This window comes from Aspergillus fijiensis (assembly GCF_003184825.1).
Source record: "Aspergillus fijiensis CBS 313.89 unplaced genomic scaffold BO72scaffold_5, whole genome shotgun sequence".
NCBI lineage: Eukaryota > Fungi > Ascomycota > Eurotiomycetes > Eurotiales > Aspergillaceae > Aspergillus > Aspergillus fijiensis.
Window position 1 is genome coordinate 154,181 of NW_024468981.1, and position 18,494 is coordinate 172,674.

An 18,494-nucleotide genomic window follows, 5' to 3' on the forward strand; every position below is an offset into this window, starting at 1 on the left:
ACTTGCGTGTATAGTTGTGGGAAGGGTCACTTTTTGCGATTGCTAAGCAGTGAGTCCCGCTTGCCTCACTACCGTAACGGAACAATCGGCAAGAAAGCAGAAACACGAAACAGATGAAGGACCATTGCGTTGCTTAGTTCTATATCTTACATAACAATAACAAAGGCCAAGTGAGCATCAACACATCGCCGAATAAGATGCAGGACACCTGGTGTGTCCATCAGATCCTCTATCTAGGAGGAGATATCGATGCCTGCTTTTGCTTCTACTGCATGACATAATTGACGAAAGTATAAGGGCTAATCGACACCCCCACCCACGCAAACAGAATGCCAAAGTCCTATCCAATACGCGAATGAGTCCCAAAGAGAATTGTGCGCAGGGCTTCGACAACTGTGGAATATCATCAGGTCAGACGCAGGCTGCAGGAGGAGCCCATAATGGATGGGAAGTGAGAGGAAGAGGGGGAGGGGGGAGGGCCAAACTCACTTCGGTGCAGGGGCCGCGCGTATCCCCAACGGAAGAAAGAGGGTGCCAGATCCAAGGCGTAAAAGCCCGTCGAGGCGTTCGTTATCACCCAAACGATCGGAAAGATGGAGCTGTACGGGGCTCCGAGCAGCATGGCCATGTTTTCGCACGGGAACTCCAAGGCGGCCATGCCGACCCAATTCAGCATCCAGAAAAAGACAAAGGAGCCGCGTTCGTACGCATTCGAGTTCAGCGCCGATCCGAACCCGCGCGCGGGGGTGTTGTTGAATGGGATCTGGAAGGTAAGCGAGACCAGGGAGTAGCTGAAGGCGAGAAAGCAACACGCGGCCAGATTGGATGTGATCCGCCAGGCGACCTAGTGGCTGGTTTTCAGGGGCGGGTGATTGCCCTTAAGGAGCTGCATGTGGACGGGCGTCAGGAAGGGAAAGATTAAAAAAATGCCAAGATGATCAGGTAAACCAAGCCCACCGTGACGGCAGGGATGGCCACGGCGGAGGAAAACGGCCGCAAGTCGAGCCGGTCAAACCCGATGGCAGGATTGACGGCCTGGCGGGCGTTTGTCTGCAGCAGTTGAGACGAGGTATTCTGCTCAGCCAGTTGTTCCACCCAGCGACGCCCAAAATAGCCCATGAACCCGCACTCAAAGGTGTTGAGTGCGGGCTCGATGTAAGTCGAGTATGTGGTTTGATCTCGGGCACTGATTGTGACGAACTGGGCGGCCTCTGTCGGTCTGTTGGCGGAGTCCCCGTTCCTTACAGCATGCAAGAGAAGGGCCGTTGCGTTAAAACTCACAATCACGGCTGCATAGATGTGTTCATCGTACACCGCTTGCTTCAGGGCCTGGGGATCGTAATTGAAATCCGCCGGCGACTGATTCGTGTATGCGAGACCCGTCGTAACACTCGCCTTGGAATGTGTGAATTTCATCATGGCTGGCCCAACGATTGGATCTTCCCTCACATCATGTCGAGTCTCTTCCTGGCCATCAAAATCAATCACCCAAACGGTCAGGTTATGCATTTTCTGTGGGACGCGGAACTGCGATGCCCGAAAAGGGACATGACGCTGAGAATCACGATACATAGGAGCAATACTGAAGAACCGAGTACGACAGTCAGCGAGATGTGTCATTTCCTTCCGGCCTCCATGCTGGAATGCCTACCTATTCTCGCCCACTGATGATAAACACGGCATTTGACATCCTTGATGCGAGGTTCGAAGAATCCCACGGGCTCCTTGTGGGCTTCCGCCATGGTCCGCAATGAGAGGAGTACAAGGCAGCCGATGCTATAGAAGCCAGGAGGAAAGGCAACGATGGACTCAAGCCAGCTCAGCGAAAATACCAATTCGGAGGTTACTCGGGTAGTGATCCCAGCTCTGAACAGGTTATGCGGCACCTGCTCAGTCTATTTGCGCCGGGACATCAATGACGACAGAACACCCCAGTGTGGGAGGACCCCGATTGGATAGATTCACGGTGGGATATTCCCATTAAAACATCGGATCCACTTTTTGACACCCCTACGGCTCGGACTTCGCCCGCAATGAAAAATAGCGGATTTTCTATATGCATTACCAACTCGTTCAAGTCGAGGCCGAGGGGACTGAAGTGAACCAGCTCGCTGTCAGCACCCCGAGAGGAACTGATCAGCGACGCATACGTGGGCCATTGGACCACTACACGTAAAAGGTCTCTTCTTTGGATGGATCTGTCTCACTTTTGGCGGACCTGCTTGTGGCGGAATACATCCCATTCGCGATAGGAAGAAGATGGCTGGTGAAACCATCCTTGCCGGCTTCCAAAAGCAGGATCCGTAGGCCTGGATGATCGTGACATCTTGCTTGGCGGAGGGGGACCCCGAAAAGCATAAAAATGCGTCCCTTTCCTGTCAGACGACGTTATTGTGAATTGTCATCTCCTTCCCAATCTTTTCTTTAAACCACTTCTCACCTGAATCGCGAGGGCCCAAAATCCGCCATGGCTGGGAAGTATCTGTTCACAGGGGGGTATGTTGCTACCATGGATGACTCGCTTGGAGACTTCCCCAATGGTGCGGTGCTGGTGGAAGATGGCCTCATCACAGCTGTTGGGAGGGCAGAAGATATCAAGAGCCCTGACGCGGAAATCATCGACACAACCGATGGGGTCCTCATACCCGGCATGGTCGACACTCACCGGCACGCATCTATGTCTTTGACTCGCGGCTTGGGAGCAGACCAATCGCTATTCCATTTCCTGTCCAACACCTACTTGAGATGGCTGCCAGCCACGAGTGTCCCCGACATGGAGCTCTCTTCGTATGTGGGCGCGTTGGAAGCGCTTGACAGCGGGGTGACCACGATTGTTGATACCTGCGAGTCCTTCCACTCCGGCGAACACGCAGAGGCTGAGCTCCGGGGGTTGCACAAGTCGGGAATCCGGGCTTTCTTCTGCTTTGCCATGAGTGACGACGCATACGGCAGTGCCGCGGTTGGAATGGACGGCTGGAAAGCCCGTCTGGCCCACGTCGGAGAGCTCAAGTCGAAAACGCCTTCTGACGCCCTCGTCCAGATCGGAATGGCTCTCAGTCAGCCCGGCACAGTTCCCTTTGACTTGACCCGTACGGAACTAAAGTTCGCCGACGAGCACGCGCTCTTCTGCTGCTCCCATTCGTGCGCCATCGAGAACTCCATCATCACCAAAGACATCGAAGAACGCGCGCAACACGGCCTGATGATGCCGGGCCACCTCTACATCCATTGCACCAACCTGACGAAGCGGGAAATTGGCCTCATCGCCCGGTCGCAGGGTAAAGTGTCCATCGCGACGGAAACCGAGATGCAGATGGGCATGGGAGTCCCTCCCATCCGAGCGTGCATCGAACACGGTATCCAGCCGTCTCTAAGCATCGACACCTCCAGCGCGGTGGCGCCCGATCTGCTCTCCCAGATGCGACTCGCACTGCAGATGCAGCGGTGTTTCGACAACGACGCCGTCCACCGAACCCGCCAGGTGCCCCTCGAACTGGACTTTGGCGTTCGCGATGCCCTCCGTTGGGGAACGAGGAACGGTGCGGAAGCCGTAGGAATGCTGGATCGAATCGGCACCTTGACACCCGGCAAACAGGCCGATGTGGTCCTCATCTCCTCCAAGCGCGCGCTGAGCGCATCGGCGTATCCCCTTGCGACGGCGGTTCTGCACTCCAGCCCGGCCGATGTGGACACTGTTATGGTAAAGGGGGAGGTTCGCAAACGCGACGGCCATCTGGTCGGACACGACATCGCGGATATTCGTCTCAAGGCCAAGGCCGGGCTACAACGGATCATGGAGAACGTGGAAAGGATGCGACCTGAGATGACAATCGAAGGGATTCGTCAATACCTTCTGGATGCAGAGAATTTGACTCGTTCTAACCTGGCCAAAGCCCATTTTGGCGAAAAGACGAGGGGAGATTGGATGAGGCAAAGATAGGCTGGCTCCGGCTAAGAGGGTTTTCTCTGGCGCCACCTTGTACAAGTTAAAAGATATGGATCAGTTTCCACTCTTTCATCATAAATTGAGATCTTTCATTCAAGAAAAAAAAAATAGAAAAGAAATCACACCTTTATAGCCGCTACAAGAGGGGAATCTACCTAGACACCAAATGCTAAAAAAAATAGGTGCTGTTGATGGCCGTGTAGCCTGTAGTTCTGGCATCCGATAGAGTCGAAGGATGTCGCCGGTTGTGGATCAGTGGGCTTATTCCGATTGGTTGGGAGGCGCACATGGTCGCGTCCCTGCGCCCAAGGAATACCTAGGAACTATAAACAATACCAGTGACTGCTTTTAAGATGATTCTCATCCGTGGCCCATTCCCATGCAGAGGACAGGCCAAGTGGGACTTCTCCTATCGGGCCTTGAAGAGTGGGGAGAGAAGCACTACATAGTATGCTGAACGAGTTGACTTCGAGGGGATTGTTGTGACTGGACACTCGGAAAAGCAACTCAACGAAGGGCCTTTATCTGGCGGCAGGTGGTGTAGTGGCAGGCAAGAATTGATACTTAGGAGACGTCCACCCTCCCCTCTCTTTCACTTCCCCAAATCCAACATATCATCCCCTCTCCATACTTTCCCACGCCAGCAAAAGCCATGACAACATCATCTTGTGCCTGTGATGCCGTTCGCATTGAGAATACTGGTGACCCCATTGAGAAGTAAAAGCGTGCTCTACCAAGACATCCCATCACTAAGGTACTGGCTAACTGGTCCTTCAGTTGGTGCGTCTGCTCTAGTCCTCCACGTGCGCCTAGTACAATCAGTATAGTGGACTGCTTGGCTAAGGCGGGAGCAAAACGCAGACTACTTGCGATCGGCGTGTTTATAAGTTCGATCGATTGTTGTTTGGGGATATAACAAAAGTATTTGGCAACTTCCAACGAATCGTCTTGGTGGCGCAATTGGTTAGCGCGTACGACTGTTAATCGTGAGGTTGAGAGTTCGATCCTCTCCTAGGACGTTTGGTTTCTTTTTTCGGTCAGAATCGGAAGTTTTTTTATTGCGCTTCCCTGTCACTTACAGTACACTCACAAGCATCCGTAATCCAATTCTCCCAGCAGACGTCTCATAATCTCTCTGGTTGCACCAGATTAACTTTTCATTGACATCAAAATCTCCGGCCCAAAGCTTGTTTACCCCGGACGAGTGGATCCACCATCATCATTCCCCGTGAAGCATACGTCATTTCCACCCACCACCACCACCACCACCACCACCTCCTCCTTCTCCTTCCATCTTTACCCCGGGAATTCCTGTATCAATCACATTCCCATTCGACCCTCCTTTGCTCTGAAGTCTATCCTTGCGCCCACGTGTACTCTGGTCTCAGTATTTTCAACCGACGTGGAAACACACTACCACTATCGTGCTCCAATGTCCGTCTCCTTCCAAGACCTGGGGACCTCCTTCCTCGGCGCCTTCCAGGCCTGCGTGTCCGTCCTGCTGACGCTGGCCTACGGCGTCATCGCCCGCTACGCCGGCTTCGTCAGCGAGACCTCCATTAAGGATGTCTCAGGCCTCGGGATCAAACTCTTCTTCCCGGCGCTGATGGTCGTGAACCTCGGGTCGAACCTGCATCTCTCGAGCATACTAAACTATCTTCCTATCCTGGGTATGTTCGTCCCCATATTTTTGGTTGCATTGGCCGGCACAGTGTGAATGGGCTACGATACTGACGGGCGTAGTCTGGAGCACGATCGTGGTCTTCGTCTCTCTCGTGATCGGCAAGCTCGGCGAGCGCGTCCTGCGTCTCCCTGCGTGGGTAACCGCCGCGTGCGCGTTCAATAATACCACGGCGCTGCCGCTGTTACTCATCCAGTCGCTGGAGAGTACGGGGAGTTTGAAGCGGTTGCTGAAAGATGGGGATAGTGTGTCCGATGCGGTGGACCGGTCGCAGAGTTATCTGCTGATTTGTGCGGTGGTGAGTAACCTTCTGACCTATGTGGTTGGGCCGAAGTTGTTGCAGCAGGCGGATGCGGAGGGAGATGCGAGGGGTTACAGGGAAGGCGAGGGGGATGAAGAGGATGGCGCGGATGAGCAGAGTCCGCTGCTCCCTGCGTCTGTCCGGCGGACGGGCTCGCAGATCCAGGGGAAGTCCCGCGCGGCCTGCGCCCCGCTCCTCCGTCTGCTTCCCGACAAGCTGAAGGAGGAGGCGCTCTCGTTCGACAACCCGACCGTTTTGAATATGTTGCTGGGGTTGTTTCTGGGAGGTCTGCTGGGCCTCACGCCGCCGCTGCACCGCGCGTTCTTCAATAAGAACGAGGACGGCGGGATCTTCAACGCCTGGCTCGTGCTGAGCATCAAGAACATCGGCAAGCTGTTCACCACCCTGCAGCTGTTCATCGTGGGCGGGAAGCTCGGCGTCAGCTTCCAGAATATCCAGCGCAGCGCCAAGAGCGGGCACGTCCCCTGGCGCGCTGTCGTGTTTGTCTTTCTCGTGCGTTTTGTGCTTTGGCCTGCGTATGTTTCCCCCTCCCTTCTGGCAGGAAGTGCATTGCTGACGCTGCTACTTCGGGGGTGTAGGATTAGTATCTCGTTGGTGTATGTGTTCGCCGCGAAGACCAGTCTGCTGGGCGATGATCCCATTCTCTGGTTCAGTATGATGCTCATGCCGACGGGGCCGCCGTCGTTGGTCATCTCCGGGCTGGCCGAGTTGGCGAATGTCTCCGAGGAGGAGAAGTTGACGGTTGTCAAGGCTTTGACGGTACGTGCCCGTGTGTGTGGTTGCGGGGCTGGTCTTACTGACTTCTGCGGTTGTAGAGCCAGTATTGTCTTTCACCGTTTACATCCTTCACTGTCGCTGGAGCGTTGCACGCTTCGGAGAAGATCTTTGCGCAGTCGGCTAAGTAGGTAGGAGATTGCTTGGCGATGGAGTATGAGGCTGTGTAGATTGTGTCTTGGTTGGACGGTATATAATCATGGTGTTTTGGATCGGGTAGAGGATCTGGACATGTTATGGTTAATAGTAAGATGTTAGAGGGGTAGACCTAGAGCTGAATATATTCACAGTGTCGATATAGCCAACTAGCAAATACCGTAGTCAACGATAGCAGGAGATCGGAATCAGCCCTGGGGCGGGTATCACCAGTGTACATGCCAACCAAATCACAGTAGCCACTGATCAAACACAATCCCCGGATCCACACCTCCCCAGAAGTCCATCTCATCCCCAAGTAAGCCCAAATCATCGGACACCAAATCCGACAAATCGCCAAGTTCGGAGGGAGGGAGCGGCGCGCTGGATAGCCCCGATTCCAACACCTCGTCCAAAATCTGCAAGAGTGCTTTGCTCGTCCGCTCACACAGTAGCCCATGCACCTTGTCTGTCTTCGCGATGGATTCCAAATGTGACAGGAAGACGCTGAGGTCGCGGATCAGCGCCGCTCGCGATCCGGCATAGACATAGGGAAGCGGTTGGTCAGTTCGGCTCTGGGTCTGCAGTGCTTTCACTAGTACACTTGCGCTGGGAAAGCCGTAGAGTAGGATCTGTGTACACAGTAAATGTCAATCACCTAGATGCCAAAGCTTTTTGTCTCGGAGCATCTTACAGCCCAAATAAAATCACGGCGCAAGTCCACCGTGGCCGCCTCCCCGTATGTTCCTAGCGTCAACACCGTCGAGAGGATTTGCGCGCTGACCTTCAGCAGTGCACCCTGTGCTTGACTGTCTTCGCGTAGAAGCAGCCTCTGCACGAGAAATTCATCGTATAGGTGCGCCAGGTGGGCGACCGTTAGCATGAGGCGCGCGCTCACGGAGAGGATGCCCGGTTCCCTCCATGCAGCTACAGAGGATCGTAGGTGTTTCGGCAGGGAGGACCAGGTCTTTTCGGAGCGGAGGGAAATGTCTCTAGGTCTATGTTAGTATCTCATCGTGTGTGTTTAAAGGGCCGAGGTGCTACCTTAATTGTGCGGCGGTGTCGGCGCTGGGTGGGCGGAGAGACAGTTCGAGAATCTCCTCGCGGAGGGTGCCGAGCTCAAACCGTACACGGATCCAGGATGCTCGCTGGAAGACCGGGGGCTCTTGGAGACTCCATCCGCTATCGTCCAGCGTCTTGGTGATAAGTTGTAAATGTCCGCTGTCGGCTGTGAGGATCTCGTCCGCGAGATCGAGTGGGGGCTTGCAGTCAGAGTGGCGGATGGAGATACGCGGGGGTCGACCGAGGAAAGTGGCGACCGTCTTGTCGAGCTGGTACGCGGCGGCGAATATTCGTCGTCGAGTTTCGGCGAGGAAGATGGGGAGTTCGTTGGATTCGCGGTGGAGACCGAGCTCGAAGAGGGTGGTGGAGAGTTCGCCGAGTCGGTGCCATGTTTCAGAGCCTGTGCAGAATCCATTCGTCAGCTTTCCAATCCCAAGCCAGATTCTGGATAAGCGCACTTGTATCACCATGCAGCAAGCCAGACAGAAGTAAGCTCTCATGCTGTAGCCACACTGTCAAATCATTGGTCGGCGTAAGGAACCGACAGACCTCGAGGACCGTGTCACACATCGTCATCATTCTTCGAGGGAAACGGGCCTGGTAGTCTGGGCCGAAATGTCTGGACACCTTGCCGTGGGCCAGCGCGAAGCAGCTAGCTTTGCCGGCGAGGGCACCAATAATGGCGATGATCTCGAGTCGAAGATGGCGACCGGTGAAAAGCTCATGAAATCCACTACCCTCTGTTGTCGGTGGAATCACCAAGCGCTTGCTGGTGTTGTGGAGAACGGACGTGGCTGAAGCAGTGTCCCCTAACAAGGAGGCTAATGCGTTCAGGATAAACGGGGCGGGTATGGCGGCGGACTGGCTGAGTCGGTAATACTCATGCACCAAGTGCTCGATAATGGGCAGTTCCTTCAGCCAGCGGAGAATCTCGGCTACTTTGTGTGCCCAGTGGGCGGGCAGTGCTTCTGCGGCCTCGGTCTGAGTGGCCGTGGGCGGCTGCTTGTCGGTATCCCGAGTCTCTGCAAACGCATCGAGAAAACTGGTCGGCCCCAGATACCCTGCAGGAAGCGGTGTCTCAATCTCAGGGTTACACGCAGACGCTTTGAAGGGCGACGGTTCTCGATTCGGTCCTTCGACCGCGATCACGTCTGTCGTGGCTTCTTGTTGGTCCTGTAGCCTTGTTCCACCGTCAATGAGCAGCATTGACCCGGGTTGCAGAGTATCACTCACTCCTGTGCATTTCCACCATTCGAAAGGCTCGCTCTCAAGTTCTTTGTCTCCGACTTGCGCGTCAAAGGTGCAGGATGATAGAAGCAGCGTGTTGCCGTATCCCGTTGGAAGCAGCGCGAGCACACGGGGATTCCGTGGTCGCAGCGTACCTTGTCCTTCCGGCATGGTTCACAAGAAGCAAATTTGCCGTTTCGTCGTCGGACATTCTTGCCTGCTCCTGGCGTCTTGTCTGGTCTGGTAAACTGATTCACTGCGAGGGTCAGATCTGACGTGTGGTATCTAATGAGTGTGTGTTGTTCGGAGACGCAGGACTCACTGGACTCTATGGTACAGTATCATGTGAGGGTGAAGGGCCCGTCTACTTTTCGAAGCTCTCCAGCTGCCACAGCCTGTGAGATGATGAGGTCTGCATCCTGTGGCACTTTGCGCGTGCCAGTGTCATGGATAAACGTTTACCTGTCAAGCTTATCGTTGTTCCCCTCCATTGGTCTGTATTCGGTTAGCCTTCGGGACTCGGCGTTCGGCGTTCGGAGTCCAGATTTCAGCCTAAGGCATCATTCACTCGTGCCTGAGGTGTTGAATCATTGGCCTTGTTGCGAAGGACCTTGGGAGTCGGCACAGAGGTATAAGATGACGGAAGCTAGTCAGCTATCATTGTATTCTATATCGATGAGGTTTCTAGCCCAAAATCCTTGCGCTTTTCGCCATGCCTCTCAATGGATACACTGTGTCTTCACATGGTTGTGACTGTTGTGAAAATATGAGTAAGCCACTAAAGCCTTTCCATTTCCTCAGTGTCGATGAGTTCTTTGGCGCAGAGGCTCATGTTGACTCTTTTCATCTCTAGATACTGGGAGCCATGTCATCGGAGCAATTGTTCATCTCCCCGCGACTTGAGCCAAGTCACACTGCGCGCGCGACCGAACGGTCAATTACCGAGTCTAGACCAGATCTTTCATATCCCGTGTCACCATGATCAATCGACATGGACGTGGCTTGGCCATCTAACCTGGTTCCTTAAGCATGACAGGTTGTACCTTATCCCGGTGCCAGAACCAGGGCTGCTGGGGCGGTGTTACCGGGGAATGAAGAGGGGCATCGAATTCGGCGTCTCGGTGTCTGCTCCGAAGCGGGGTGGAGATCGTCATATAAAGCTGGCAGCTGGAGTGGGAGCTGCAACTGCCCCTCAGCTCTCAACACACCCATCGATCTTCTCCCCCCAGCTCAATATTCTAATCATTCGACGCCATGACTCTCACCGGAAGCTGTCTCTGCGGCAATATCACCTACACCGCTGAAAGTATGTTCACCCCAACCAACCAGGACCGTGAGCTAACCAAGTTCCCCGCAGCCGATGAGTACCTGAAAGCGCTCTGCCACTGCACTGACTGCCAAAAGGTGCGTCCGGATGAATCGCATATGGGCCATTAGGCAAGCTGAACTAATCTCCTTCAGTGGACCGGCGGCGCCTTCACCTCCAACGCAGTCGTTCCCCGCGAGAGTTTCAAAATTAACAAAGGTAGAGCGCAGACAGACCCCAAGTCCCAATCCATCAGTCAATCCTAACGCATCCAGGAACACCCTCCTCCTATGACGTTGTCGGGGCCAGCGGCAAGATCAACAAGCACTTCTTCTGTTCGACTTGCGGATCCAGCTTGTACACTGAGCTCGAAGTCATGGCCGATAAGACTGTGATCAAGGCGGGTACTTTGGACAACGGCGACACCAACCTGGGTGGGAAGGTGGATATCGAGTTCTACGTCAAGGACCGGCCGTCGTATTTGGCTGCTGTCGAGGGCGCCAAGCAGGAGCCGCGCTTTGGTTAAGGGTCGGTGAATTCGAGTTGTTGATGCCATAACAGGTTTTGAGTCTATCAGAATGAATGCTCATGACGTATACTCGATTGTGGGTTGTAAAATAACAGCACGATAGTGCGGCAGAGCTCTGAAAAACACTCTTAAATGTATTGGTTTAATCTAACTCTAGTGTAGGCTACTCTAGAGCAGCAGCAATCCTGCCGAAAGCCAAGTCCAAGAACTCCACGGGATGCGTAAAAACAATCCTAAACCACCCGTCCTTCTCCGACCCAAATAACGTACCACTGGCGAGAAACACCCTCTTCTGCAGTAGTCGCTGCATCACCTTCTCGCCCACTACGCTTCCCGCCTCTTCGGGATGCAGCTCAACATACCTCTTCCCCAGGTTCACCCACAAGAAGAACGCAGCGTTACAGCCAGGCGCATACTCGATCCCCAACCCTTTGAGGCGGCGCGTCGCATACGCATACGTCGTAGACAGTTTGTCTTGATTTCTAGCAATGTACCTTTCCGTGAACTCGACATCCTCGAGAAGCAGTGACGCCAGGTGATCGGCCGTCCCGGAAGTATACGAGTACAGTGAGATCCCACCCAAAGCCGCGTGGACGTCCTGGTTGAACTGGGAAATTATCACCCCCATCCGCAGCCCGTTGGCGCCGAAGTCTTTACTCAGGCCCCAGAGCACATGGACGAGGGCGGGGTCGATGATGTCGGTGAGGTCGATGGAGAGGGCGGATTCAAACGCCACAGGTGCCGGGGCCTGATCGACAGTGTTCTCCCACACCGATAATGCGTAGATCTCGTCGCTGATGAAGTTCATTTGGTACTTCTGGCAGAGTCTCATCAGTGCGATCAGCACTTGACGTGGGTAGCACCGTCCCAGCGGGTTGTGCGGGTGGCAGAGCATCAGCGCCTTGACTCGGCGGCCGGTGTCGGTCTGGAATCGCAGCAGAGCCTGCTCATACTTGTCGACTGCCTCGAGGCTGAACGGGTCGCAGTCGTCGAAGGCGACCTGCACCACTGACGCACCGAACCGGAGCGAGAGGTCGGGAATGAAGGTCCCGTAGAATGGACGGCCGAGAAGGATCCCTTCCCCGGGATCACAGAAAGACCACGCTACGTGCTCGATGGCCGGGGAGACCCCGTTGGTGACGACCAGGTGGTCGGCAGTCACGGGCATGACGGGGCTGAAATGCCGGTTGATGAATGCGGCCATCGCGCGGCGGAGTCGCACGGAACCGCCACCACCGTCGTTGTAGGTGAGGTATTTGGCCGGGAGCTCGAGGGTGCGGTTCAGGTGTTTCAGCAGCATCCCGTGCATCAGCGAGTTCTCCGCCACACCGACGTTGACGTAGCCATTCGGATTGGTCGTCTCGCACCAGACGTCTTTCATCACGTCCCACATGACGTTGTTGCTGACCTTCTGGATCACATCCTGCGCCCTTTGGGACATCGCTGATGTCGGAAGTGTAGCTGAGGCCATGGTGATGTGGTCTGGTACGTTTGAGTTTGTAGGGGATTGTAAAGAGGGGGAGAGCCCGGGATCTAGTGACTGTATTAGATGTCTTCAGAAAAGCCGATGACTCGCATCAAAGCAGCTGGCAGGACCCGTGCATCCAATCAGGTGCTTATCACTCGAAGATTATGCAGGCGAGACCCGTATCACTGAGGAGAAGGAGTCCGTGTCGGATTCAAGAACCGGTATTGAGTCACATCTTATCGACAGGATTTCTGCAGGGCGCAGACTCAGGTTTTGGTCGGTAAGGCGCGGGACCAGAGTTGGAGATTTGGGGAAGCAGACTTTGGTAGGTTATGCCAAGGCGAAATGTGGAGATGTTGGAGACGGAGTGGATCTTGTAGGTGGAAGCAGCTTTGAGAGCCTGGTTTATATAATTGGATGTCCAAGTAAGGCGGTTGAAGAAGATGGGATTTGACTTGATAAAGAGTCTCAACCATGAAGTCTCCGAGTCTTATCTAGGTAGGTATTGATGAGATATAACGTCAGTGGGCGGAATGGAGCGGAAGATGTAGGAAACGGCCATTGGCTACTAGAGAATTAGTGTGCATTAGCCTGGATCACGGTGTACGTGGTAATGTTGAGAGAGAAAACAAAATATGGCATTAATATTCAACAATTGGGACGATGGCGCATCTGGGAGCGCGTCAGACTGAAGCACTAACTTCGGCCGTAAATCTGAAGGTGGCCGGTTCAAGCCCGGCTCGTCCCATTCTGTTTTTGCCTTTTTCTGTCGCATCACTTTTTCATCCTCTTTTTACTTTGGCCTCTTCATCTTTAAAATGAACTAGAGCTAGCTTATCAAGATTTAGCAGTGTTAGTTATTTGATAAAAGAAGGCTCTAAGATGCTATTTATCCTATTCGTCAAGGTTTCCTGGAGCACTCAAGTAGTTCCCCCAGAAAATATATTTCCACTACTTGTTTTCTTTCACTATCACCAAGTGAACCAACCCGATTTCCAAGATCACCGAATGAAAAAAGACATACAAAAAGATCAAAATACACATCATCATCATGATCATAGACATTCTATAAGTTATCGATTGCTGAATAGTCTTGATGCACCTGCTGGTCGAGCACCGCCTAATGGCATTCGGCATTATTGGGCTTTCGGATGGTACCGCAGATGCGGCCCGCACCGCCGGCGGTTTCCTGTTTCGGCAGCTGCTGCACCAAATGGACGCCCAGCGCAGCGTCATCCTCTTTGTACTTCTTCACATCCTCTCCAGTCTCCAGCTTACTTCTTGTCTCCAGCGTCCTCATCCACGGCAGCCTAGTCTCAAGCCTGTGGAGCAGCCCTTATAATATGATCCATCTTGCTCCCCATGTTTCCACAATCTCCCTGGCTTCATCCACCAGACCCAGGTCCAGCAACAACTGCACCGTGCCGCGAAAGGCCGAGTCGACGGCCGATGAAAGCCACGCATGCGTATAAGCCGTATGTTCCCCAATGAAGATTGTCTTGGACTCAGTTTGATAGATTGCTGGCAGGAATGTCTCTTGTTGATCGCCGAGGGGAGACGCCCAGGCCCCACCTGTGAACTCATCGTTTTCCCAGCACAGACGTTCGTATACTCCTATCAGACCAGAAATCAGCCATCTTCATATCTATGCCAAGATTCAACCCACATACCGGTGAACTCGTCATCAGCAACTTTCCCATGAAGGCGAACCATGCCCCGCTGCGCCAGAGCGACGTGGTTTGCTTCTCCCAGCGCAGACATCGTCCGGGCTATGTTACCCGTGGTGAAGGAAGCTAGAACCACTGCCGGGCCCGTGCTATTCACTTGATACGGGGGATAGCACATATCGCCGATACCGGGATAAGCGTCCACACGGGCGCAGCCACGGTATTGCGCATTCTTGCCATCCTCCCAGAACCGCGAGCGGTAGTGCAGAGCAACTTTACATGATTGCGTGAAATGCAGCCGACGAATCGCCCATCCAAGGAGCTCGGGGTATTCCGGCAACTCCCAGGCACGCACTATGCTGAACGGAGCAGCGACAACGGCATAGTCGTATTGTTCATCCACGGTTTCCGGGTCCTTCGGATCATTGCGCCAAGATAAAGAGATTTTGTTTGTGGATGCGTCATGGCTCAACCCGCTGATTCGACGGCCCAGCGTGATCTTGTCCGTTACATGAGGCGCGAATGCTCTGGGTAGCGACTCGAATCCTTTGTCCAGAGTTTCCCAGCTTGAGGCAGCGAAATATTTGTTCCAGTATAGGCTCTCCCAGATAGGCGTATCTTCCCGGTCGGCAATGTAATTAATCATCTGATCGTTCGAGCTCAGGAGCTGGCGCAGGTATGCGCCTTCAGACCAGTGCGTACTCCCCGCAGCCAATGCAGCCTTGTGAGCCTGAAACATCTTGTCAGCTAGGAACTCGGTATACTTCTGTTGATCGCGTTCATCCAGGTCTTTAAGCGTATGGCTCGGCCCGTCCTCTTCATCGGTAATCACGTCGAAAGGAAGGAACTCCATCTTTAACTCCGGGTGGTGGTCGGCATTGAGTCGATTGAGCTTGTCAATGAGACTGATCACTAGTCGGTGATCTTCAAACGGCAGGACCTCGGTGGTGCCGGTGTATCTGATTTTGGTGGGTAGTCGCATGGGGCCCATGTCAAAATATTGATAATCCTCGGGTGAGGTGCCATTGAGGTAGCCTGTTCGGATTCGCCCCCCTAGACGCTGGGAGGCCTCGTGGATATGCCAGTTGTGTAGTCCGACCGAGCTTAGCAAATGACTGGTCAAAAGCCCCGCGATGCCTGCGCCCACGATGGCGATACTGGAATTCTTCGCTGCAGCGCTATTCACCACCGCCTTGGCGTGGAACCGCGATCGAGTGTATTCGACCGCATTGAACCAGATTACAGAGTCCTTGTCGATCCGAGAATCTTCTTTAGGATGATCTGGCGCTTGTTCCAAAGAGATAGGAGGCGACCGGCCAACCATAGCACATTCGTGGAAGGCAAGCAGACATTGTGATTCCTGTGCATCGGAGGGCACAACCCATACAAGCCGATCTGGGTGTTCCGTACTCTGCACCTCGAAGCTTCCCACTATCTGAGTCGCATCGGCTGCTTGTTCTAAGTTGCAGTCCCCATAGACGACATGGAGCTTGCCTGCAAAGCTCTCCTGTGCGAAATTAAGCTGGATATTCTGGACAGAGCCGGTCTCAACAAGGTAAGGCCCGAGAAATTGAACCAAGCTCGCGTCTGCGTGACCTTTGTGTGCCTTTGCCAGACCGAGTGGAAATTGCAGGCCTTGTGTGAGATCAAGGCCTGGGAGGAGGCAAAGAGACAATAGATTGATTCTCATCTCGAAAGTATATTTGGTAAGGAAAACAGTTCCAGGCTACTATGATGATTCCTACCATTAGAGTACAACCCAGGCTGGTCTCAACTTTTATGTTTTGACCGCTGGTAACTTTTTAGGTTGCTTAAGCCATTGCACCCATTGCCACAACGTCATCTCGTCAACAAACACATTCCACGCAGCCAATCAATCTTCTATTGTCGGATACATTCACTTTTACTTGCATCGAGTCCCGTAATCTGTGTTTCTCTGTTACTGAATATGTGGTGGGGAGCGACCACCCTCATGGCAAATCTTAACTCTATTCTGTCGGTGATGCATGAAACTGTGGCGATCGCCGCCAAGTTGACTGGGTCGGTGACACAGTATGGCTTAATCTAGGACTAACTTCAGGCAACACCTGCTTGTGAAGCCCAGAACCGACCAATGGAGTTATTTTCCCGCAGGTCCAGGCGAGAATGCACTGGACCCTTTCGCTTTCTGAGTTACGTGCTGCTACGCACTGCGGCTGTTTCTATATTGGGAAGACGCATGATGCGCACTGATAATATTTCTTTATGGGTTGTGATCAGGTGTCACACGGTTAGTTTACAATTGTCATCGACACTTCCGTCTCTTCTACTGCGCAAGAATAGCCGCGCTGATTTTCTCAGCTAGCATGTCTGTGAGAGGGATTAGCACGATTCATGTAAGACCCTTGATGCGACCTTGACTCACAGACTGTGCTAGTAGGATGACCAGGAGGCAGAAGAGGGAATGCACTTGCATCGACCACACGCAATCCCTGGACGCCGTGAACTCGTGCTTCACTGTCGACAACTGCCATGGGATCCTCCCGAGGCCCCATTTTACATGTACAGGATGCATGCCACACCGTGATGACAGAGCTGCGAATGGCGTCAAGGATCTCCTCGTCGGTTGTCACATTTGCTCCAGGATAGTATTCCGGCCCAGTCGTGATCGACTGCAAGGCGTCACTCGCCCAAATTTCTCTGGTTCGTTTGAAGATGGCCAACGCAACCTCGATGTCGGTCTGGCTTGTGAGCCAATTCGGATTGACTACCGGCAAATCCTCGGTGGAGTTGGAGATGAGGGTGATGTTTCCGCGAGATGTTGGCGCAACGAGAGCGCCGACTATGGAGGCGTATTGCCGTCCATCTGTGGGCTGACCTTCTGCGGGATTGCTGTAGTTTCCAACATGCGCATCGAATGCGATATACTGCCACTGTCGTCAGCAATCGATAGTTCAAAACTTCCTCCTCGGAAGAAGATCATACTTCAGCCTGTGGCCAGTCAGCAGGGAAATTGCTTAATTCTTCCTGTGTTCCGGCGGAAAACTCGGCATGATAGGAAGGCGGGAGGTTCTCCCAGGCGAGGAAATTGGGGGCATAAGTCATTGGGCCATCGTGAGAAGTCTGATATCTCAGAATCTGTTCAGTCATATAGGTTGTGTCCGTGAAGAGCTTGGTCAAGGTCTCGACTGCGACCGGATAGGATTGAGCAAAAAAGACATGATCCCACATGTTCTGACCCACGCCAGGTAGATCGGCAAGCACAGGGATATCCAGGTTCTCCAACTGATCGCGAGGCCCAATGCCAGACACCATGAGGACTTGGGGTGAGTTGAACGCTCCGGCGGATACAATGATTTCCTTAGCTGCCGACGCCGTCCAAACCTTCCCATCTTTTTCGATTTCTACGCCCTGCGCATTAAGCTGATCATCGAACAAGATACGCCGTGCCAGAGATCGAGTGCAGGCGGTCAAAAATGGCTCTTCCTCAGCCAGACCTAGAAGAAAATCCGAGCTGCTACGGCGCTCGTCTACCGGGGAGATCTCTGCGGCAGAATATTGCGTTCCCATCAAGCTGCCACTGACGAAGTCATTGGTCTCAGGTATCCCAGATTCCTCGAAGCCCAATTTCAACCAGGTGGAAAATGGCGACCGGAAATTGGGGTATGAGATTTGAATTGAGCCCTCGACGGGGTTTTCGGATGAAAAGGCACTGGCATTCCAGTGTATAGACGTGTTATCCAATCCATTGTCTGGATTGGGTGGTGTGAAGTGGAAGGTTCTCTCGAAGAAGGGTAAAATCTCGTCCCATTCGTAACTGGGATCTTGGACGGCTTCTGCCCAAGCGTGATACGTCGACTTGGTGCCTCTGTCGTCTGTGGTCAACAATCCTGCACAGCAATAGGGATAGACGCGTGACTAACCGCTGGTATAGCATGGCATTCATCGCAGACCTATACAACCACATCAGCTCAGCTGACCGCGACACGGGGACTTTCATCTTACGAGCCACCGAGAGTCTTGCCCCGTGCATAATGCAGCTGACGGTTGTTCGCGCCAGGCTGCGGGGTGGTAATTACGCCCCAATCGACGCGGGGATCAATTGTATCCGGGCTCCCTCCGGTTACGGCGCCAAACATGAGGGGAATAGTCAGGTTCGCATTGTCCAGCTCATAAATGCCACCCGCCTCGACGATCAAGACGCTGTGCCCGGCCTGGGACAGACGAGCGCCGACCACATTTCCCGCCGTGCCACCTCCGATGACGATGTAGTCGTAGACCCCATCCTCACCACAGGCACCTGCGACCGGGTTGGCCAACAGCAGCAGGGACAGCAGGCGAGCAAAAACAGCAACCAGCAGCAGCATGGTGTGCCCAATTTGAAAAGACTTACGCCCC

General features: G+C 53.7%; 8 protein-coding genes and 2 non-coding genes across 10 annotated transcripts; 5 read left to right on the forward strand and 5 right to left on the reverse strand.

Annotated features, from left to right (window-relative positions):
• Positions 1–340: 340 nt before the first annotated feature.
• On the reverse strand, positions 341–1,742 carry BO72DRAFT_465302 (SNG1 family protein; the record flags this gene model as incomplete). Its single annotated transcript, XM_040946699.1, has 5 exons — positions 341–393; positions 490–844; positions 958–1,527; positions 1,566–1,582; positions 1,652–1,742. 5 exons carry the CDS (start codon positions 1,740–1,742, stop codon positions 341–343), a joined length of 1,086 nt encoding a protein of 361 aa, XP_040805381.1.
• A 395-nt stretch (positions 1,743–2,137) lies between these two features.
• On the forward strand, positions 2,138–4,041 carry BO72DRAFT_516231 (Metallo-dependent hydrolase). The gene has a single exon (XM_040949575.1). It carries the CDS (start codon positions 2,468–2,470, stop codon positions 3,938–3,940), a length of 1,473 nt encoding a protein of 490 aa, XP_040805382.1. The 5' UTR covers positions 2,138–2,467; the 3' UTR covers positions 3,941–4,041.
• Positions 4,042–4,891: 850 nt separating this feature from the next.
• BO72DRAFT_t33 lies at positions 4,892–4,965 on the forward strand. The gene has a single exon. It is a non-coding gene; the product is annotated as a tRNA-Asn (tRNA).
• Positions 4,966–5,211: 246 nt separating this feature from the next.
• On the forward strand, positions 5,212–7,022 carry BO72DRAFT_420841 (Auxin Efflux Carrier superfamily). The gene is made up of 4 exons (XM_040942738.1): positions 5,212–5,616; positions 5,690–6,464; positions 6,528–6,708; positions 6,765–7,022. The coding sequence occupies exons 1-4, from the start codon at positions 5,379–5,381 to the stop codon at positions 6,852–6,854; spliced, it is 1,284 nt and encodes a 427-aa protein (XP_040805383.1). The 5' UTR covers positions 5,212–5,378; the 3' UTR covers positions 6,855–7,022.
• Positions 6,804–9,589, reverse strand: BO72DRAFT_444430 (uncharacterized protein). Its single transcript, XM_040943806.1, has 6 exons — positions 9,470–9,589; positions 9,154–9,403; positions 8,379–9,100; positions 7,903–8,320; positions 7,553–7,850; positions 6,804–7,490 (listed from the first exon to the last, which is right to left on the reverse strand). Coding segments are annotated over exons 1-6 (2,070 nt in total). The 5' UTR covers positions 9,471–9,589; the 3' UTR covers positions 6,804–7,109.
• A 645-nt stretch (positions 9,590–10,234) lies between these two features.
• On the forward strand, positions 10,235–11,109 carry BO72DRAFT_474578 (GFA family protein). Its single transcript, XM_040947274.1, has 4 exons — positions 10,235–10,453; positions 10,505–10,551; positions 10,609–10,672; positions 10,729–11,109. The coding sequence occupies exons 1-4, from the start codon at positions 10,402–10,404 to the stop codon at positions 10,977–10,979; spliced, it is 414 nt and encodes a 137-aa protein (XP_040805385.1). The 5' UTR covers positions 10,235–10,401; the 3' UTR covers positions 10,980–11,109.
• Positions 11,110–11,145: 36 nt separating this feature from the next.
• On the reverse strand, positions 11,146–12,423 carry BO72DRAFT_465307 (putative aminotransferase; the record flags this gene model as incomplete). The annotated part of the gene is made up of 1 exon (XM_040946700.1): positions 11,146–12,423. One exon carries the CDS (start codon positions 12,421–12,423, stop codon positions 11,146–11,148), a length of 1,278 nt encoding a protein of 425 aa, XP_040805386.1.
• A 684-nt stretch (positions 12,424–13,107) lies between these two features.
• Positions 13,108–13,198, forward strand: BO72DRAFT_t34. The gene has a single exon. It is a non-coding gene; the product is annotated as a tRNA-Phe (tRNA).
• A 588-nt stretch (positions 13,199–13,786) lies between these two features.
• BO72DRAFT_369029 (flavin monoamine oxidase family protein) lies at positions 13,787–15,807 on the reverse strand (the record flags this gene model as incomplete). The annotated part of the gene is made up of 2 exons (XM_040940900.1): positions 13,787–14,064; positions 14,121–15,807. 2 exons carry the CDS (start codon positions 15,805–15,807, stop codon positions 13,787–13,789), a joined length of 1,965 nt encoding a protein of 654 aa, XP_040805387.1.
• A 535-nt stretch (positions 15,808–16,342) lies between these two features.
• BO72DRAFT_395929 (GMC family oxidoreductase) lies at positions 16,343–18,482 on the reverse strand. Its single transcript, XM_040942015.1, has 5 exons — positions 18,102–18,482; positions 18,020–18,049; positions 17,082–17,964; positions 16,522–17,023; positions 16,343–16,466 (listed from the first exon to the last, which is right to left on the reverse strand). Exons 1-5 carry the CDS (start codon positions 18,461–18,463, stop codon positions 16,423–16,425), a joined length of 1,821 nt encoding a protein of 606 aa, XP_040805388.1. The 5' UTR covers positions 18,464–18,482; the 3' UTR covers positions 16,343–16,422.
• Positions 18,483–18,494: the final 12 nt, after the last annotated feature.